We start from the raw sequence: 21240 nt of genomic DNA, 5'->3' as shown, positions 1-21240 counted from the left end.
TCAATCGCCTCGTCTACACCCACGCGTCTCAGTCGTTGCTACAACTCTCGTGTCCCGCCTTGCCTCCCTTCGCCGATTACCACATACAACAGGGCAGTCTATTTGGCTGCAGCCTTCTTGAGGGCGAAACATCTTTCGATGGAGTCCTTGTTATTTCCCCACCAGTGTGGGAAAACGGCACCGGTGGTTCCAAGGAAGATGAAGATGAACAACAGATTGAAGTTAAATCCAGTATCGGCTATGTTATCTGAGTAGTCAGCGAACAGGATCTCGATCAAAGGGGTGTAGATGACTTACCGGCGGCACCACTGATATAAGCGTACATGTTCCAGAACTTCCTTCTGTATCTGAACAAGTAGAAATTCCAGAAAGTCCCGACGAGGAAGGTCGTGAAAGGTCCGGTACTCAAATTACCGTGGAAAGTGGCACAACCGGAGAAGAAGATGGTGGTATTCCAGAGGTTGAATTTGGCTTTAGGGAATTTGCGGTGCAAGAGGTATATCAAGACCGGTGCGACAGCTCCAGCACTACACGCACGTCCTAATACTCAGCCTTTGCAGTTGGTCCGGGGCACGCAAGACACACTCACACAAACCCATATGTAACCGGTTTGTAAACGGTAGACTCGAAGAGACGTTTGGGTCCGACGAGGGAATACTGAATACCTTCAGTGTTGTACGACTTGAATGTCTGACCGGTCCATTGGCCTCCGGGATCTGCCTTTTGACCGCTGACGTATTCGAACTTGGACGCAATGACCCATCGCATGACACCGTAATTGACCGGAAGGGCAATCATATTGGCGATGATTTGAATACCGATGACCATCCTGGGTGGGAGGTGGAAATAATGGCCGATTTTCTGATCTTCAAGTACCGTTCTGGCATCGTACCATACATTTCCTGAAATGACCCGGTATGCAAGTTGACCGAGCGGGTGTCGCGAGGAGCCCTTAGCCTCAATCATATCTATTCAAGGCGGTTCAGCATACGTTGGGTGACTCGACTAAAGGATATTTGACAAGACTTACACCCATAGATCAACTCATTGAAGATACCGACTTTCATGGGATATCCCGATACGGCATAAATCAGACTCATGGGCAACATCGCTGCGGCACCGAAACCAAGGGCGACAAAGTAAGTCCAGATGGGCATATACAGTTTCTTGGTTAAGAGTACACCCAACAGCATGAAGAAGGGCACAATAGTCAAAATCACCCATTCCCTATCAACCCCTTATCAGCATGCGGACGAGCTCGGCGCAGAAATGGGGAAACGCACCACCACTTCAACCCGGGGTATTTGTGGATCAAGTTACTCAGACGATCGTTATGGGCATGTTTCTTGTTTCTCCATGATCTCCAGCAGTGAGCGATGTTGGGCGCCAAGAACAGGCCGCACCAAACGAATGAAGAGATGTATGAGGCATACCACATGAAGATGCCCCACAAGAATTGGCCGCCAGAATAAGCGAGACCGACCTCGTCATACTTCGTCTGGTTGAACACTTGCAATCCGGAAGCATCCGTTTGAAGCAAAGAGTTGAATGGATACGCCGAACCGTTCTTCTGGAAGACACCATTGGACATGATGTTGTACGTTGGCGAGCCCCACAAGTTACCGAAGTATGCCACGGGGATCAAGATCCAGGTCTACGTGAAGGTGCTGGTCAGCCTCGGTCTTGCCGATGAGGACGTTGTGGGTCAAATGCTTACAGTAAGTACGAAGGAGGCAAACACAATGACCTGGACACTGTATGGATAGGTTATAACAGTAGAAGTGATGTTTGACCAATCTAGAGTAATGTTCAAGAGTCCAGCACCACCCCGCCCAGCGCCGAGGAAATTGACGTTGTGGTTTCGCGAGGCGAACCAACAAAGCGGGGCCAAGGACGCGACGAAGGGGAACATGTATGCCGGAAGGAATTGCCAGAGGAACACGCCAAGGAAAATCCACCCAAATACCTTCATCTGCTTTCGAGATTTAGATAAGTGCAACTCCGTTGTACCTTGGATAGATCGGTACACTGCCACTTGTTGAAGCGATAGAGGGAAAAGGAATTGAGGATCGTCCACGAGTATAGGTCGGACCATGGCGGCGAAGGAGAAACCTAGTAGAGATGCTCCCCAACCGAAGAACAGCGCGATTGCAGGCTCCAGTGTAATATTGTAGTACAAAGCAGCATTGGTGGGGATGAAGGCTGTGTGGATGAGACGTGGTTAGTTCGTTCTACTTTATTCATATGTCGTTACTCACTTGCCCATTGACCTTGACTTCCAGCGTTGGCAGCGATACCAATGATTACGTGTTCTTTCACGTTGAATGGACCGGGGTTGAGGGAGAAAGAAAATCGTCCGAGGGGCACCCGCCAATCTGGCAGCACTCGCGCGAGGAATTTACCCAAAGGATGAGAAGCGAGGATGACGAAGAAGACAGGGAACGGCGCGGTAGTCGTACGGAAACTGCCATGAAATCATATCAGCACCCTGGTCTTCTGGATGATACTGACGCGTACTCACTAGGAGATCTGTGACACGACACTTCCGATCACGCAAAAGATTGACGCCAGAAGTAGAGCTCTGAAAGTGATCACTGGTAGATTTGGATCATCTTCGAAACTGACTGTCTGCCTGACAATCTCCGGGATGTTTCTGAACTCGTCCGACTCCCAGTCGTACTTCTCCGTTCCATCGGCATCCCGCTCAGCGAAATCGTCGAAGGTAGCCTGAGGTACGAATCCTTCAGCTTCGTACGCTAACGTCTTGTCTTGAGGGTAAAGCTCAGGAGAAGAGCCGAACTTTTCGTCTTTACCATCGCTTTCCGGCGAAGAGATCTCATCCTCTTTCGAAGAGGGCGGCCGAGTAACTACGATCTCATCGTCTGGGTCTTCCACTTTGGCAGGCATGATGTAACCCTGAAACGACCTTATCGAGGAAGAGTTGGAAGGAGTCGAACGGGGAATTCTGGAAGGAGGAAGTCGGAAAAGCTGACATGTCACCTTTAAATACTTCCCAATGGACCCATTATGGCCCGCAAACCTCAGACTAGTAAGATCCAGGGCGGTCAGCAATGCTAAGAATGCAATTGGATTGGTCCGAGTAGATGCACGCTGATCATTATCCGTCAATCACGCTAGATTCCGTGATCTTTTCGCTGTCGCCATTTCGTGCCAATGAATCTCGAAGCTCTTGGCGGAGGGTACTGTTAGGCGGACAGGCAGAGCGTAAAGAAGCATATTTGTGAACAGGGACAAGCGTCTTGTCGCAAGAGATAGGAATCCGACAATGAGCGTTCCGAGATAATAGGGGACACAGTGTTAGGCCTACTTCCCGTTGTACCCATGATTTGGGAAAACCTGACGGATGATTTATGGGACAAGGGGGTTAGCGCAACTTTAATCATTTATCTACTGTCGGCATCACACCTTATTCAACAAGGTATTGCGTTTCCAACTCACCGAAGATACGGCGGTAGAACCTCATACGAAGGTGAAAGCACAGAGCTCGCAGAAATCAATCACGGTCAATCACGCTATCAGTCGAATCTTATCGGGTATCACCGCCACGCCACTTCGGGGTCAATATAGGCAGACGCCAAGGGTCAACCTCTCATGCTCACCCAAGGCCAAGTATTCAGCCCCTTGCCTTCTGTTTTGCAGTCCAGATGAGAAATACTGACGTGCTTGATGACGTTGCCGAGGGTGTATCATCTGCCTTTATCGACTACAAATGTCTTGATTTTTGTCTTCCTCTGCCGTGAGCCGCGGTTACAAGCGGCGAGCTGTCCGGCGAACTGACAACGAGCAGCGATCATATAAGCTTCACTCAGGCATAATTGTCGGGCGTTTCTAATTAAGCAGAGTTGCATTGCACCATCTCGCACCATCAATTCGGTGCAGGCACCCGTCAGCCTTGAGCCGAAATTGTGTAATCCGAAGATATCAACTGATCGTCCAGACGAGATAGTTAGTAGATGAGGGTCATATACGCCTTCTCGCTCGTGCGACAAAAGGGGAGCGAGGACGTTCTCGTCTTGATGATTTGAACTCAGTGTGCCTCGGGTCCACATGCAAACAGGCAGGACTTCCAATCTGGACACGGTGGCGTGCACGGTGATTTGAGCGTTAGGCTTGGGTGAAGGTCTCGGTTGTGGGCAATTCGTGAGCCTAACTTGTTTCCCTGACGCTGTCTCGCTGTCTTCAGACCTTCCCATAGGATAAAGCCAAAACCCTAAATGTTCAGACCATTGGTCACATATGGCTGGCTAGGTCCACTGTTGACGGCTCGTAGATGCTGATCATGCCAAGATTGCTGTGGTAACGGAATTTACAGGTGAAGCCCGAAAGGGAAGCAGGAAAAAAACGTTAGAGAAAGTGTTAGGCTTTAAAACTGCTCAAGCCTAACCCCAATCACCGTGCACGTAGCGGAAAATCACCGTGTCCAGATTGGAAGTCTGCCGACAGCACCTCGCTTCCTCTGGATTGTTCCGAGAGCCGTGCTGCAGGTCAGAGGGTGTATACTTTCCACTTTCCGAGCTAGAACGAATTGCGGTCCTGGGACTCTCTCAGTGTACACATCTGATCGTACTAAACACAGAATCCATGTCTCGTGTTACAATGGTCAGATGCTCAGAAGCAGTTGAAATATAATTGGCCGTCCATTTGGTCGGTCCCACCACAACCTCCTAGGAGAATCACCCTCCTTGTCATTCCTCCGCGAGGTCGGAGCGACGAAGCACTACCCAGACAAGGTATCATTGGCGGTCCTCGCGATTCCTCAAGTAACACGCGACAAGCTTAGTGTCTGTCATGCATTCCTGTCGGAGGAAGGAGCAGAAATTTCAAGGATGGCATGCTCTCGCGTGGCTTGTGATTTGCATGACGTCATTCCACTTTTTCACCTCACGCTGTCTCTTTCTTCTTCTTGTTGAATTCCCTATCGTCATTTCTATCATGCTACATATTCTACTTTCTATCCCTCAGCTTATAACATAGCAAATAACCGTCTTCATCAGCTGATCAGCTTGTACAGCAAGTATTGAGAGCAGGCCTCATTATGTCAAATTCACAAGGTCGTAAGAGACAGGTCTCTGGCGGAAATGCCATAGCCGAATCGGTCAAAAGACAAGTCAAAGAAGCGGGAGATACTGCTCAAGACGCCGTGACTAGCGGTGCATGGGGATATCCAATCTATGTAAGACCAGATCAATCCGTCTCTCGGATGACGTTCATCTTACTGACCACTCGTTGTGTTGTAGGGCATCTATTACCTTCTTACTCGTAAGCTTTCGCCAAATCCTGGTAGCTGGCCTTCCGTTAATTGAAGTATCCCCTTATAGACCCTGCATTGATCCGACCTCTCATCCCTACACTGTTCAAGGGTGTCCTTATCTCGCTCGGAGTGGTAGCTGCCTTATTCAGCTTTGCCTATCTCCCTCAAGTAGCAGTCTTAGCCTTCGTCTCCGGACCATTGGGTATGTTCTTTCACATGTGTAGTACAATGATCGCGACAGCGGATTAACATATTTTTTACCTGTAGCTTTCGGCTTGGCCATCCCTCTGGTATTGGGTGAATCATACGTTGTAATCAACTTCCTTACTCGAGCTCTCCTGGTCAACCAAGCCGGAGTAGACCTTTTCGATGCAGTAGGTCAAAACCATATCCTGCCGTACTGGCAATGTATTGATCTGAAATGCGCATAGGTACTCCTTCAGAAGGGACATACGACTCTTGTCGAGCATGGAAGACAAGTCACTTCAGGAGGAAATGGGAAATCGAAGGTCTTGGGAACTTTGCTCATGAAGCCGCTTTCCAGGTTCAGCACAGTGAGTGAATTTGCGTAAGGACAGCCATGTTTTCGTACATTTGCTAAATCATGAGACGTGCTGCGTAGGACAACGTTGTAAGATACGTCCTTACCCTTCCTTTGAACTTAATCCCTGTTGTCGGTACCGTATTCTTCTTGGGTTTCAACGGTAAGTACATCCGACATTCGAAACTAGCAGATAAAACCTAATTAGTCTGTTGGTACAGGTTTCAAATCTGGTCCCGGATATCATGCAAGATTCTTCCAATTGAAGGGTTATGATAAGACCAAGAAACAGGAGTTGATCAAGAAAAGACGAGGAGCCTACACTGCGTAAGTCACACGATGATCATCGACTCGGGGTGCTGCAAGAAGCTTACATTCCTTCACATCTGGTAGCTTCGGAACCATGGCTATGGTACTCAACCTCATTCCAGGTCTTTCTATCCTTTTCACCTGTAAGCAGAACCACCGCATAGCGCGGTTACATCCCTCTTGTGGTGATCACATGCTGATACATTTTGAGCGCAGTCACTACCTCAGTCGGTGCCGCGTTGTGGGCGTCTGACCTCGAAAAGAAAGGCAGAACCACTACTGCCGATCTGCACAATGCTCGACAGAACGCTAGAGAGGACGAAGTCGAGGTACAATTGCCCAATGTCGGAGGATCTGGGGCCAAAAAGGATCTCTAGGATCATGATATCCCAGATCTCTGGTGGCAGCCGAGCAATGTCATTTTTAGTATGAAAGCATGAATCTCTATGTTCCCAAGTACCGCTTCTGCTTATGCAGGTTCTACGAAAAATCGGACTTTGCGTGTCATACTGAAGATAGGCATAAATCCATGTAGTCTGGGTTTTAGGTGGGAGGAACTAAGTCCGGTGTTCGGATCAAGCTGCCGAATATCCGATGTTTTTGCCCTCTGCCCAATTTAAGGGGTTTTTACTCGTAACAGCCAAAAGACGTCACTACTTGCATATCTCAGAATTGTTTGTGTGCCCAAATCTGCTTTTTGCGTTGCTTCCAGCTTCCTTAGTGCAGCCCAAGCGTAGTAAGCTCAGAGAGACTTTACAGACCCATATAAGCGTCTGTGTGCTTCGACTCGAGCTTTGCGAACAACCAGACGCCTGACACAATGGCAGACACAAAACCCCAAGCTGAAGACCGACCGGATTTGACGATCCCCGTAGCTGAGCCCGAACCAGTGTTGATCATTGTCATGGTGAGTGCGGCGTGCATTCAAGGAGTGTCCCTTGCTTCGTCAGCCAGCGCAGAAGAGCTGATAGCAACGTTTGGGGCATGCCGTAGGGTCCAGCATCCTGGTGAGTGACTATCGACTTGTTCAGCATTTCCAGCATCAAACTGGATGGTTACACTGTGACCTCGTGCACTCATGTTGACGAGTATGTATATGTATATGTATAGCGGGAAATCAACGGTCGGATCAGATCTAGCCACTTCGCTCAATCTACCGTTCATCGATGGAGACTCCCTGCACCCTGCATCGAACATAGCCAAGATGTCATCTGGTATCCCGTTGACGGACGACGACAGATTACCGTGGTTAGCCTTGATACGTTCAACGGCGGAACGAAAATGTAAAGAAGAATACGAGAGGTGCGGTGGGAAATTCAAAACGTTCGAACAAGGCGGTATAGGACGAGCGGGGATAGTGATTGCCTGTAGCGCCCTGAGGAAGTGGTATAGAGATATATTAAGGGGAGAGGTCGAGGCGAACCCTCCGCCTGAACATGATTTGGTGAGTCAGGTGGAAAGTGGCTTGATCTTTACTCGTTGCGTGAGGATGGACGAGAGGGTCGTTGTCTGGAAATGTTTTATCTTGAGGATGGCAGGTCGTAAATGAGGGCAAGGGCACGGGTAAAGCGGATTGGAGTTTGCTGGATTGACTTCCGCGGACTAGGACAGAGAAAAACAATAGAAACGATAACAAAGGTAGGATTCAATGAAGAAACTGGCGGGAAAGCGGAGTGGGTGGTCGGGAGTGCGATGAGAAGGGAGCAATACGAGGCGGAATAGGGCAGAAGCAGGGGTGGGGAAAAGGGGAAAACAGGGTGCATGCAAGGTGGAACTGGAGGGTCATGCTGGGGAGGGGATAGGCAATAACAGATGAGACCGGGCGAAAGCCTAGGTTGACGGCGCACAAGGGTCGCCAAGTTCTCGCGGAGGGGGAAGGTGGGGGTAATGATAAACTGAAAACGCAGACTCATGGGAAAGGCAGTGCTATATGGGTTAGGGTTGGGCGGACACTGAAGACGCCCAATATCCAATTGGATATTGTGACTTCTCTCTTGAGTGACTGGCGTCCGAGTCCAAGTGTGTTCAGCATTTCACCTCTGACCAGAAGCTGACAGAACACCGTTATCTTTTTCCTTGCGTTTGTGTTCCATAGCCCCCATCCCACTCAATAGCCAACACAGAGCACAAAGTCTCTCATCCAGCTACGACGGCCCTGCAAACATACTTTGTGTACTGCGACGGTACCCCCGAATTACTTGCAAGTCGAATAGCAGCTCGTAAAGGGCATTTCATGGGTAAACAGATGCTCGAATCTCAATTGGCTACCCTGGAAAACCCGAAAGGCGAGAAGGGAGTTATAGCTGTGGATATCTCAAAAGCGCCCAAAGAGGTTGGAGAACAGGCTACACAGGGGATAAGGAAGATCCTTGGACACCCTTAGATAGATATAGTCTCACTTACATATACAGCTCATACAGAATACAGCCTGATACGATAGATGCAATTTGACATTACGAACACATCTTTGTCTGTTGAGATTGATTCACCTTGAGTCGCATTTGATTTCATTTGGCATAGTCACACATGAATACGGGTTGTGGAACACAGGACAGATGCATATGGTATGTTACAACAAATAACAGAGTCCAATCCCTCGGACAATCTATGCACAGCATCACCAATCCCGCCACGCCAATTCTAACGTCACCTGGCCTCGACTTCGCTACCTCGCCTCACCCTCTCTTCTCCGCCTATCTTCCCTTTCGCGCTCTCTCTGCGCCCACCTCCCTCTGAGCCAAATCAGTCCGACCGTCCCACACAGCACTCCAATAAGAATCAGATCCTCCAACAGCTCTTCCACCAAATCCTCATCATCGTCTCCTGCTGGCGGTCTCCAACCTGATCCTGCTCCTGATCGATCCTCATAATCAGCGCCCGTACCTTCACCTTCTTCCTCCAATCCCCCATATCGACTGTTCGTATCCACATCCACGTCAAAATTACCCGCCTCATCATTCTCCAAATCATCTAGGGGTGTCATGTCCGTAAAGAGTCCTTTGATCTTGGTCCATGTCGATAGTTGTAATTGCGGATTCGGGTCCGGTTCAAATAATGATAATCCCGGTACAGCGCCTCGAGTCTGAATATCGATCCACCACCTGTCATTGAGTCATCAACGCACGTAAGTCATCAATGCGAGATGAGCAGAAAAGTCGAAGAGGCACTTACGATTTCGCATACAGCTTGATCAGAGACAGCATGACTGGCAAGTACGCTTCGACCGAAGTTTCCCCAGCTAGATCGTAGAACCTTTTGGCCAGATGCCAGTCGCGAGGTACGCCATGGCCATTCTCGTACATCCAGCCCAAGTTCCAGTATGCCATCGAGGAGACTTGCGTATCGGCAGCAGTCTGATAATACGCCACTGCTCGATCGTAGGATTCAGGCGATTCGTCTGGTAAGAACAAATCAGTTCCTAGTCCTTTTCGGCCAGCTCAACCTGACAGAGACTCACAATAGTAATCACCGACTTTGACCATGGCATCCACGTTATCCTGATTGGCACTCCGTATCCACAGTGTCAACGCTCGTTCTTTGTCCTTCTCACTGATCTTTAGCGCTCGTTCTGAGCCCAAATCAGAATCCATGTCCAGCTTCACCTTCTCCTTCTTGTTTGTAGTGCCCAGCTTGAAGCCTTTCTCCAGGAGGAAAGCAACGTCATTTTGCGCAGCTTCGTATCCCAGTTCGCTGCCGATATACCATCCGACAAAAGCATTATCCTCTTCACCCCTGAGCCAAGCTTTATCTGCATCTCCCACAAAGTCTTCTCCCCAATTACCCCGTTCCGAAACCAATTTCTCGTACGCGACTGCGACGCCGCACATCCCAGGCTGGTTTCCAAGATTATTATGGTTCTTAACGTTGGCAGCATGTATTTTGCCTAGCAAGTGGAAAGCTTCGAAAGTCGCCCCATGCCTGAGCGCGACTTCTAGGTACGCATTGGCTTGAGCGATCTCTCCTCTGTCCAGATGTAGTTTGGCCAGGTTGACTTGTCCTTCAGCTAAGTCTTGCGAAGCGGAAGCTTGGAAATAATGGAATGCCTTCTGTTTATCTTGCGGCACGATCAGACCCTCGCGATGTATTATCCCTAGCCCGTTATGCGCTTCTCGATCACCTAGTTCAGCAGCCCTTTCATACCACAGCCTTGCTCTGCGGTAATCCGGCTTGCCACCTTCGCCCCGTAGAGCCATCCGACCGAGGAAAGCAGCAGCGACCATAGCTGGTTCTCTAGTAGTGTCTTCCTGTTCTTTGGATAATTTCCGTCGCTTCGAAACAGTTCCATCAGGCTCAAAGTCTTTGGGCCAGAATACTCGGGCAACCTTGAGGAAATATTCTTTGGCCTTCTTGTAATCTTGCACAATCTCCCCTACACCTTCCGCACCGGCAGATACACCCGCATGAGAGAAGTAGACTGAGCCGAGGTAGAACAGACGACCGAGTCTGACGGTATATAAGTGAGAATCGCGGTCGGAGTGGTACTGATAGTACTCCAGAATCTCTTTCTCCGTTTCGCCCCGCGCAGATGCCATTGTAGCTCGGATCGCTGGCCGATGAGCGTTCGATCCGGTCGATGCCCACGATGCATGTGGTCCGTAAATCCCTCCCACCCTATCTGAGAGACGGGTGTTGGTCAAAGGAAGTGTGAGTCCACCCGGTGGGCCGGACAAGAACCTTTGGTATGCTGAATTGAGGCCTAGCTTCAGCTGAACAAGCATGGGGAAAATACGATTCATATGTCGTAGGTAGCTCACATTTCTCTGCAGCTTGTTGGTAGTGGTCCAAAGCCAGCATACAGTCCTGCATATCCCAGTCAGCCAATGTCCAGGGACCATTTGCTATACAGCGATAGTCCAGCTTACCTCCTTTACCCCTATTCCCGCCCAATACCGATAACCTAGAGCCATCGCAGCAGGCCTATATCCCTGCACAGCGGCAAAGGTGTAGTATAATAACGCCTAAGGCCAGTCGTCAGCTTGTATAAGAGCTATTACCGGAGTTCATGAGAGCTGACCTTGCCCTGATCCTGCTGGATACCTCCCAATCCCGTAGCATGGAAGAAGCCAACCATGAATTGCGATTCCGGATCGGCAGTGTGTTCCAGGTAATTCTGCCGACGTCATCAAACAAGATCAGCTTTATATTCCCAGCGGACTGAAGACACACTTGCCTTATATGCAGTGTAGGAAGCTCGTAAGTCCTGCTTCATGCCCTTCGGCGGGAACTATGTAGTTTCCGAATGATCAGTCGAGATTTCGAAATATATTGACAGAGCGCTTTACCCACCATCCGCAGCTTCCCTCTCAAATTCCAAACTTCCTGACATCCATTCCTCTCACCCTCATCGAGAAGCTTCAACAGCCTTTCAATCCTCTCTCGCCTAGCTCTACCAATTTTGACCCCCTTCCGAGGTTTACTATCCGAGCCTACCAACGGCACCTTCGCGAGGAGCGTCTTAGGGGAGAGAAGGGTATTTATCAGTCGGGGAAGGAGGCGGAAAGTAGTGGAGAGTGGACCTTCATGGCCCCATCCCATCCCATCTGACCATCCCTTAGATGAGAAGGGTGTGATTGTCGAGGTGATTTTGTGTTCGAGGTGTGCGTTCGGGGAGGGAGCGAGAGAAGTCAGGATTGATTGAGCTTCCCTCAGCGGGGCGCAGACTGTACACGATGACCAGCTTCGTTAGCTCACTCCTCGAGAGGAAGCACTCGGTAGGGATGCGGCCTACCGTCTGCTAGCGAGGAAGCTTCGTGTTCGTCATGGTCATTACCAGAGGCTTCGAGCTCTTGAGCTGAAACAAAGGAGGAAGGCGATAGCAATAGAGGTGCGGCGAGCAACAGCGAGAGAAGTAGCAGGGATGAGCGACTCTTCCGCCGCAGCTTGGCCATGATGTTTGGTCGATCCGGACTCGGTTCTCGCTATCGACGACTTGATCGTGATCTATGCTCGAACAAAAGTCAGCATTTACCTCTCGCAATTATCTGTGGTCGAGACATCACTAATCGTCAACAGAACACGTCACAGTTTAAGCTTAGGTAGCCGCCACGTGTCTCTCATGTCACACTTGTTACGTATTCAGCTCAATCCATTTATAGCTTTTGAATTCTCGGCTATCTTGTGAGGATCTTATCGATTTAGCGCTGATTCGTAATAGCTTCAAGGGGATGTTTTGTAATCCGGATGAAAATTTGATTAGGATTCACACGACCTCTGGTTTAGCAAATGACGTTTAGATTGAATTTTTAATTGAATTCCAATTGGTCCCTTTTTTCCCAACGTTTTGGTTTTGCCCTTTACCCTGGCTGTCAAACACGGCCCCTTTGTACAGGCCATCTTTTCATCCCTACTTGTCTTCTTACTTACTTACTCACTCACGACAATAACCAAAGACATTGATTGGCTTTTGCCTGATAGCGTCAATCGCAACAACAACTCAAAGTAACACTTCTTTCCAGCTTTGTGTAGCGACAAAGCTCATCAACTCTTTTTCAAGATTCATTGAATCCATCAGCACCAGTACTCGATGAAGAAATCAAAACTACCTCATAGTGGCTCATACGGATTTAACAGAAACGGAGGCGCAGGGTGAGTTGGGTCGATGCCTGCATTCATCCTCCATCGTTCTCAGCATGGGTAGAGCTTGCATGACTCATATCGAGCGTGTCATTGTTACAGAGGATTTGCCGCTGACTGTTTGTCATGTCACTGTTCGCCATTCTCCGCCGTATCTGAACCCGAAAAACGCGCTACTTTGCTTACTTTCCCTTCATTTGACTCGAAAAATTTCAAACTCATCACCTTCCTTTGATATGACCCTCCTTTCCTTATCATCCAACACACGTTCCCGTCGACTTTGCACCCAACACCATCGTCCTCTTCTTGACCGTCACCCGCCCTTCGACAAAAATGGCTCATCCTAACAGCTTATCAGTAGCTTCTCGTCTCCTCAGATTACCTCCCTTGATCCTCCTCTTACTCGACTCTGGAGAGAAACCCCCATAATTTGACTCACAACACGACCTCACCTGAAAAGCCAGTTATCACCTGGCTCGACATACACTGTTCATACCGTACCAATCAGTATAATCGGATAGTCACCATCTCTAAAAAAGCCACAGCGCCATATACTCGGATGGGATAATTACATTCATCACCTAAAACCGCGGTCAAATCATCCTTTCGCCCGACCCACCTTGTAATCTTGCACACAGCAGTATACATATTATAGACACTCCTCCAGAACCTATTCCACGAAAAAGTATCGCATAGAAACCAATTTAAGAGATACGCCTCTTATAATTCAAAGCAACCTTTATAACTACAAACATCAGAATCGCCCCGCCACAATGCAGGCCTTACGAACTTTGCCAATCCTCAACAGGCCCTCTCGACCTTCTTCTCCTGCGCCCCCCACCGTCCAATCTACCACAGCTTCCGGCACGTCCACCGTTGTCAATGGCGATGGCAAGCCTCGATCCCGCTCATTGAGCAGACAAGTCGCAGAAAAGGTATCATCCCTACACGCCGCCAACAACGGTGCTGCTCCAGCTGCGGCCATTGCTCCCTCTCAACCTGTCGGTGCACCCAAGAAAGGCATGTCTCCACCCGGAAGCAGACCAGTCACACCTCGTAGTTCTGCCTCGCCTCTCCCAGGCGTTGCCGCACCGAATGGCACGACAACCGAATCTGCTGGCATTCAAGCCAAACACATGGACGTCATCGGGCTAAGACTGAATGAAGTAGTCAACAAAGCTTGCGCAGGGGTGGACTTCAAAGCTAAGAAAGGCTTCAAGAAAGGTAATGGCTGGTCGGTCGGAGAAGCCGTCGTAAAGGAATTGCCCTTCCCTCCGTCCGACGCGTACCTTATCCGAGCGGTTCTCCGCACTTCCGTCAAGGCCCTCTCGATCTACACCATCCGACTTGAAACCCTGCTCTTACCAGCACTCACCGACCCGGCTTTCGCCAATGCGCTCAACATCAATGCTCAAGCACCCGCGGCTCATCCGCTCAATCCGACCCAGTACTTCGTTTTGTCGGTCGCACACGCCGCATGGGAGACATGCGAGGTTCTAGAGCAGACTCTCGAGACTGGCAAATGGCCTCGCTTCGTTCAAGAAACCCTTCGACCGGTCATGGACAAGCTAGACTTGGTGGTCAGTAAAGTCATTCAGCCACTCATGCTTGGTCTCAAGCGGGATCTCATAGCTAGTCTCTCACGAAACGAAGGGACTTCTCCTACAGGTAGCAAGGTTGTAGGGCTCGCATCTATCCCTGCTCCGACCACTGCGCCCACTCCCGCAGTGACCAAGGAGCACTCCAATGCGCCCGTCTCTCGCCTCACCAAAGAGCTGTCCTCTGGCGGCACTTCAAGACAACTGGCTATCCCACCATGTCTTCAGCATTTTGCCAACCGCGTCGATGGTTCGAGAAAAATTTTCGATCTCGTCGCTGCTCCTTGTGCGGACGATGGCGAAGGCTGGATCACTGGAGTCATGGTCACTGTGATCTGGAAAGGCATGTGCATTGTTTCCGAAAAAGACTTGGGTGGAGCTACCAACCGACCGCCGAGTCCCAATAGCGTCGCCAAAGCCCTAGCAGGACTGGGCAAAGAGAAAGAAACCACTCCGACCGTCGTGGCTTCCCCATCGCTCGGAGGTGTGACCGCCAAACTCACTTCATCGCTATCGATCATTCCCTCAAGATCGCAATCTCGCCCACCTTCGCCCCCTCGAGGTGCACAAAAGGTTCACCCGGCTACTCACGCTCTCATGTCCCTTGAAGGACTAGTCAAACGATTAGTCGGCGGTTTAGTCCAGCCGCCAGCAGCTCCAGGTGCATCGATCAACCAAGATCCCAACGCAACCGAGCACATTGCTCGCGAAGCCCTTCACGAAGCTCTCGAAGCCCTGGCCTCGTTCCGAATCATCTCGAACGCGATGTACAAAGGCGCCAGCTGTTCTTCCCGGCTCTTAGCGAGCACACGAAGACTAAGGGACGATATCGATGATCCCGTTGAGGAATCCCTGGACGACGCAATGGAGGATTTACCAGCTGTAACTCTTTTCACCATTCTTCAACGACAGGCCAACCTGGCTCTCGCTGGTCTTCCTGCAAATGACGAAAAAGCGGGAACGGGCCACTTGAAGATCCGTACACCCGCTGAAATCTGGGGATGGACTTTGATTGAATACGAAAGACAGGTCCTCTCTGGTTTCAGTGCGGCCGAAGAATGGGGAAGAAGATACGCTACAGCTATCAAACCTGATCTGGAGCGAGTATTGGGTCAACTTGCGACTCAATCAGCAGGGTTCAGTGAGAAACCGACTAGAGAGGTGATCGAGGCTGTTGAATGGGTGAAAGCACTGGGAGTCGCTTGCGAAGCTAGAGTGGGTATAAAGATGGGCGGATGCGCTTGACTAGCTCGCTCATTGGTTAACAAGAGATCGTCAATCTGTGCTTGGAAAATGAGTAGGATGGTTAGATTGGTTCTGGTCTCGACTGACATATACGATAGATCTTGAAAAGTATATATGAATATGGTTTGTTTGCGACGTTCTCGATTCGATTAATTAGATAGTATACCTCATAATATCATAGATAGGTGGAAATCATTTCAATGCATAGTTTTACATCTTTATTCAGATGCGTGGTGAATCTCTAAGGTATAAATATGTACTCGAGTACAGTGTGGACAGTGCGATAAGGAATTTACTGACTGATTGACGTTAAGCGATGATAAACAAATGGGGGACCTTTTATTATCTCGTAGGGTAAAGGTAAAGTACAGGGTAAAAATGGAAGATCACCTGACACCGAGTCGGTCTCGGAGACTACCATCAACAAAAACACAGTAGCTTGAAACAAGCAGTCCACGGTCAACGGATACACCACCATCAAAAAAGTTGTGTATAGTCTGGTCTACGCAGAACAATCCAAGGTGAAGTGAGGAAAACGGCAAAGGTCTCAGGGGAAAGTGAGCAAGGCAGCGAGGCAGTCACCACAACCGCCGCAGTAAAGGATAAGAGCCGGGGTTTAAATTATAAGAAGCGGATAGATGGAGCCAAAGGATGTCGCTACATCTTGATTATGCAGAGATATCTCGTCAAGCCAGTGAGTAGGATGAATAGACCATCTTCATATCGGTCTTTGGACAGATGTGTTGCCTAAGACCATAAGAAATATACACTGTTGGCTGATCCCATCTTACAGGGAAGATCGTCGATGCGAATAGGGCTAGAAGTATAATTGATCAAGTGGTGAGTGTCTCTACACAGGTCTTGTGGTCTCCTGTAGGGAGAGGGAGGCAGTGACAGCTGATCGTCACATCCTTCATCCAGATATCCGACCCGGAAAGCAAACAAAAAGTCAAATACACACGTTCGACCACCGGCTGTCTGTCGTGTCGGTCCCATAAAGTCAAATGCGACGAGACCGTGCCAGCCTGTCTGAGGTGCGTTGCCTCTCAACGGAAATGTGAATACCCCCAACCGGGCGAAAGCAGTACGGGTAAAAAGAGGAAAAGTACCAGTGCTAGTACATCTAGAGCAGGTGGACAACGGAGTACCAGTGTAAGGGACGATGAAGACAGAGCCTTGAACAGCAGCAATCTCAACAACGATTCAGAGGTGGAAGTGGAAGGGAGCAAACGAGTTAGGTTGGCTGGGACCGGGAGTCGGACACACTCGAATTCGAATTTCCACGAAGATCATTTCCCCACAACGAACGCAGCGATGAATGCCTCGCCGAAGAGCATGATGGTTGACGATGGAAGTAAAGTCGATCCGTCGCCTACTGATAATAGTAGGTTGGGTGGACCTAGTCCTATGGATATACCGAATCTTGTGAGCACAGAAAACGTTTCCTTGCTCATCATTCTGCATTTATTTCACCCTTGAGCCTTACTAACGCCTGCTTGGGTCCAGACATCTACACCGGATTTCTCCTTCTTGAACGATTTCATCCCATTCCCACATATCACACCGCCCTCCCAACCACCCCAACAGACCAACCCAACCTCGCAAAACATCTTCAACACGAACACATCCCCTTCTACCATATTCACGAACGACCTAACGCGTCCTCAGCAGTCTACTCAGTCCCAAGCAGGCTACGACGGTCTATCTTCCACCGCCAACAATGTGATAACGCCCAATGCACGCAATTCTGTTTCGGATTCGGTGTCTAATCAGTATCAGAATCAGGCTCAGGCGCAGGCGTTGCAGAATACATTACCACATTTCGACAATTTCAGTAAATCCTTACTGCTGAATCGAAGGCTTGTCAAGGTGAATAATAATGGGAATAACGGTGGGAATGTAATGCAGGATGAAGAGGGTCGAAGGAGTTTTACACCGCAAATGCAGGTTTTACATCCCAGATTACAGATGGTCGATACGTTCTTACAGTAAGTGTAAACCGTTCAGATCTCATTACCTCTATCACGCATCAAGATCATTTATATCTATATCAGAATCAGGTGGCTGACGATGGCTATGACTCTCTTGTAGAGCCTTCACTCACGACGAAGTCCTATTCGAATTCGGACCTTCCCATCGACATCGGAACCTTTCAAACAATACACTCACAGCAGGCGTGATCGACGTCTTATCAAATGCCTTTCCCTCGCCTATAGCCCGTACACTATTCCATCATTACTGCAATACCGCATCGAAGATCCTCATCACCATGGGCAATATCGGACCGAACCCTTTATTGACGCTATGTACGCCAGTGAAATTACTGGATACCAACAGTGCGGCTTCAGCGGCTATACGGATGTCGATGTTATCTACTGCCATAGCGCATTTCATACACGAGACCAATTCGACGTTGAAGCAGTCGGGTCCGGCGAGCTTGGGGTTGAGCTATAATTTGGGATTGGAAGGTATGGGCGTCGGGCAATGGGAAAGGATGAAGTTGAAAATGAAGGAAATGAGCAATAAGTTCAAGAAGGCTGCGTTGAGTAATATCACTTTAGCAGCGTCAAGTGAAAAAAGTCCGGATCAGGGTGAGTCTCCTTTTTATCTCAGCTATGCTAAGCATGGGAATTGACCTGTTACTTCGCTTTCACAACGGACACAGTCGACAGCATACTGGCTGCGTGTACTTTGCTTTGTATAAGGGATGTGAGTCGGATTGAGTCGTTTGACACCCTTCACATCCGGTGCGGGATAAGAACGCTAATCTCTGGGATTATTGACAGGTCATCAGTGCCGATCCGACATGGCGCGATAATCTGGAATTCGCCTTGAACTTGATAACCAAGAAAGGTGGACCTCAGGTGATGCTCCAAGGAGCGGAATACACTTTCACAAGGCGATATCTCTTGGAGAATTTAGCTACGCATGATGTGTTCGGTGAGTGATCATGCCGGATCTCCCAGTGCAGATTTCGGTACTGACGAGGAAATGCGATATCCCGTTAGCGTCCTTCATAACGGGCAAAGAACCTTCGATGTTGGGGAATTACGATTCATGGTGGTTCGATAGCGTCGAGACTTCTCAAACTAGATGGGAGTGGGAATCTGTTGAGAGATCGTTCGGTATTTCCAGAGCAATGGTGGATCTTGTAGCCAGGGTGAGTGTTCATTCCCATTACAGTCGTTCTAGCTTCTCCATTTCCTCCCAAGATCCCCTGTGGAACAGTGAATCAGACTAATAAACTTCCGCTATCCCCAGATTGCCGTTCTAGACTCCCAGAAACGTCGATTGGGATTAAGCCTCAAAGGCGATTCGGACGAGATGTGGGATGTCGGCCAACACTTCGAAAGAGAAAGTCATTGTTTATTGCTTGAACTGGATATCTGGGGTAATAGTCTGAATGCATTGCCTCAACATGTCAGAGTTACTGTGAGTCTAAGTTAAACTCCTCTTTTGTCGTATGTAGGAATCGTCAACTGACATTTCGCCCTTCGCCGGATAGTGCGGAGATTACATATACAAGTACATGGCCGTCGTATTCATCCTTGCCGATGTGAGTCATAATCCTATTCGCCATTTGCCACTTGCCATTTGCCATTCACATCACGCTGCACACACTGAATGAAGAGATGTATGGTGTTGACAAGATATTGACTTTTGGCGCCCCTTCACCCTTTAGATACTGGAACAGCCTACATCAACACCGCGAATTGTAAAATCGATAGATCATATCCTCGAATTGATATCGGAAGCATCAGCAATGAGGATGTCGGTGATGTTGATTTGGCCCTTATTGATCGCGGGTGTATTCTCGTTGCCTACGAAAAGGCAGAAGGTGGTGGAGCTTTTTAATGCGTTGAGTGATGATTATTGTGAAGATCTGGAGGTTGCTGTGAGTCTGATCTGTCTTTCCTCCCTTGACCCACACCATCTTCCCACGACTATCACTGTCAACCTCGATGTAGATCAGACGAGGTAGCGATGACCAAATGATCGGTCACTGACGATCTTGTGGACATCATATAGAGAGAGTTGCTGGACGAACAGTGGAGAATGGTCGATTCGGGTAAAGGTAAACAGCCTTGGGATCTGATCATGAAAAAATTGGGCAAATACGTGCTTTTGATATGATGTGCAGGTATAGATGATCTGATTGATCACTTAAATCAAGTCGAGAGTTTCTCGTAGTAATCAACTCTTTGTATCTGATTGTAATCTTAGGGTCATACGAACCGACCATGAGTCGGATGCACCATTTAATTCGTCGACTTGGTCAGTATGCCAATTCCAATTACGGGTCGCAGTAAACCTATCGATACATGCCAATGTCTATATATACAATGACCCACTCCTAGCTCATCCCATTCAGAAACCAATCTATCCCTTGCACGCTGCAAGCCATCGACTATCCACAACATACCGTAGGCTCTTCCTCATTCGTTGTACTTTCTACTCCAAGGACTAACCAATCACAAAAGAATTTCCCTATCCCCGTACCGATCAAGATCGAGATAATCAGGTACCCATTATAACTCATAACCAGCAACATGAGCAGGTAAGCCACTCCGAAGACTGCGACATGTAACAATGACCTAATGAGTTGTTGTAATGGTGTAGCTCTTCTCCCTGAGGGACGATAGTTCTGGGTTTTGGAAGAGATGTTGGAGAGTTGTTTCAGGATTAGACGATCGTAGTCCCTCGCGGCCCGCCGCAGGAGTTCGAGCAGGATAGCCATGAATAAGACGCCGATGCATGAGGCGGCGAATGATCCGCGGGTCGAGTTGTGCCATCCTGAAGAGATGAAGCCTGGCATGAACCAAATGGGAGGAGTGTCAGCTTGCTTGAACTGCGCTGCACTAGTCATGGGCACTAGGGAAAGACGGGCGAGATGCAAGCCCTCAAAAAGCACGCACAAGTATCTATGACATTCCAATTCCACAACATCTAATTTAGAGTCACAGTACAGCATCAGCATCCGGACGAACGAGTATCTACACGCATTCTGAATTGAGATAGCCAACTCACGTCAGACATCTGACATGTAGTATTGCTACTTGACATATGATCCATCTTGACTGCGGTGAGAAGTTTGCTTTGTCTGGCTGTGTAAGGTGGTAGGTGTGATCTTCAATGTTTTTCTTCGTTGTCTGAAAGTCTGAGATAATGACGGTCGGTCGAAGAAAGCGGGATCCGGTATGCTGATATGTATATATGTATGCGTTGATATGTATGTGTGCGTTGATCCGCTTCACTTTGCTCAATTGGTATCTCAAAACGTCGTTGAGTTGTTGAAAGAGATAGACGCAGCTCAATAATCAACCGTTACCAAGGATACCGGTACCAAACCCTTCAATCAATTCATCATGCCTTTCCGACTTTTCCACCTTTTAGCCTTTTAGCGCGAGTTAACCGAATCCGCACTTACAGAGCCCCCCTTTGTTCCGTGTGTTGTGTACGGTAGACCAATGAGATAAAATGGGCTCAACTAATCTAGGGTAACCGTCGATCACCCGTACCTTTTGAGCCATTACTTTATTCCTTGATCCGGTAAATACCATGGAATGTTTCGGAATAAGATTTGAGCTTTGTCAAAAGATTGATTATTCGATTATGCCTCGTTATGAGAGGCCTTTAACTCATTGGTCTGCGTAGCAACTAGCTTACTTGTACGCTGCTGATGATGATGATGATTAGTCTTA

The 21240-nt window shown here is 48.8% G+C and overlaps 7 protein-coding genes across 7 annotated transcripts; 4 read left to right on the top strand and 3 right to left on the bottom strand.

Moving 5' to 3' along the window:
• Positions 1–98: 98 nt before the first annotated feature.
• I303_101815 (OPT family small oligopeptide transporter) lies at positions 99–2907 on the bottom strand (the record flags this gene model as incomplete). The annotated part of the gene is made up of 8 exons (XM_018405396.1): positions 99–238; positions 298–527; positions 590–968; positions 1031–1227; positions 1284–1654; positions 1718–2202; positions 2259–2464; positions 2522–2907. 8 exons carry the CDS (start codon positions 2905–2907, stop codon positions 99–101), a joined length of 2394 nt encoding a protein of 797 aa, XP_018265677.1.
• Positions 2908–5056: 2149 nt separating this feature from the next.
• Positions 5057–6499, top strand: I303_101814 (uncharacterized protein; the record flags this gene model as incomplete). Its single annotated transcript, XM_018405398.1, has 9 exons — positions 5057–5194; positions 5259–5280; positions 5340–5474; positions 5540–5646; positions 5704–5826; positions 5895–5976; positions 6035–6140; positions 6207–6265; positions 6339–6499. 9 exons carry the CDS (start codon positions 5057–5059, stop codon positions 6497–6499), a joined length of 933 nt encoding a protein of 310 aa, XP_018265679.1.
• A 443-nt stretch (positions 6500–6942) lies between these two features.
• I303_101813 (uncharacterized protein) lies at positions 6943–8505 on the top strand (the record flags this gene model as incomplete). Its single annotated transcript, XM_018405399.1, has 4 exons — positions 6943–7029; positions 7116–7129; positions 7233–7566; positions 8218–8505. 4 exons carry the CDS (start codon positions 6943–6945, stop codon positions 8503–8505), a joined length of 723 nt encoding a protein of 240 aa, XP_018265680.1.
• A 282-nt stretch (positions 8506–8787) lies between these two features.
• I303_101812 (uncharacterized protein) lies at positions 8788–12010 on the bottom strand (the record flags this gene model as incomplete). Its single annotated transcript, XM_065968424.1, has 9 exons — positions 8788–9223; positions 9294–9519; positions 9580–10806; positions 10877–10922; positions 10985–11080; positions 11137–11232; positions 11293–11346; positions 11409–11782; positions 11851–12010. 9 exons carry the CDS (start codon positions 12008–12010, stop codon positions 8788–8790), a joined length of 2715 nt encoding a protein of 904 aa, XP_065824496.1.
• A 1458-nt stretch (positions 12011–13468) lies between these two features.
• I303_101811 (uncharacterized protein) lies at positions 13469–15538 on the top strand (the record flags this gene model as incomplete). Its single annotated transcript, XM_018405401.1, has 1 exon — positions 13469–15538. One exon carries the CDS (start codon positions 13469–13471, stop codon positions 15536–15538), a length of 2070 nt encoding a protein of 689 aa, XP_018265682.1.
• A 651-nt stretch (positions 15539–16189) lies between these two features.
• Positions 16190–19672, top strand: I303_101810 (uncharacterized protein; the record flags this gene model as incomplete). Its single annotated transcript, XM_018405402.1, has 13 exons — positions 16190–16232; positions 16332–16378; positions 16460–16963; positions 17045–17526; positions 17630–17964; positions 18007–18129; positions 18204–18247; positions 18325–18478; positions 18547–18698; positions 18800–18970; positions 19044–19094; positions 19221–19433; positions 19568–19672. The coding sequence occupies 13 exons, from the start codon at positions 16190–16192 to the stop codon at positions 19670–19672; spliced, it is 2424 nt and encodes an 807-aa protein (XP_018265683.1).
• Positions 19673–19946: 274 nt separating this feature from the next.
• On the bottom strand, positions 19947–20611 carry I303_101809 (uncharacterized protein; the record flags this gene model as incomplete). The annotated part of the gene is made up of 3 exons (XM_018405403.1): positions 19947–20347; positions 20455–20485; positions 20567–20611. The coding sequence occupies 3 exons, from the start codon at positions 20609–20611 to the stop codon at positions 19947–19949; spliced, it is 477 nt and encodes a 158-aa protein (XP_018265684.1).
• Positions 20612–21240: the final 629 nt, after the last annotated feature.

The sequence above is a fragment of the Kwoniella dejecticola genome, chromosome 2, assembly GCF_000512565.2.
Source record: "Kwoniella dejecticola CBS 10117 chromosome 2, complete sequence".
Classification (NCBI taxonomy): Eukaryota; Fungi; Basidiomycota; class Tremellomycetes; order Tremellales; family Cryptococcaceae; genus Kwoniella; species Kwoniella dejecticola.
This window is presented reverse-complemented; position numbering and strand designations above follow the sequence as displayed.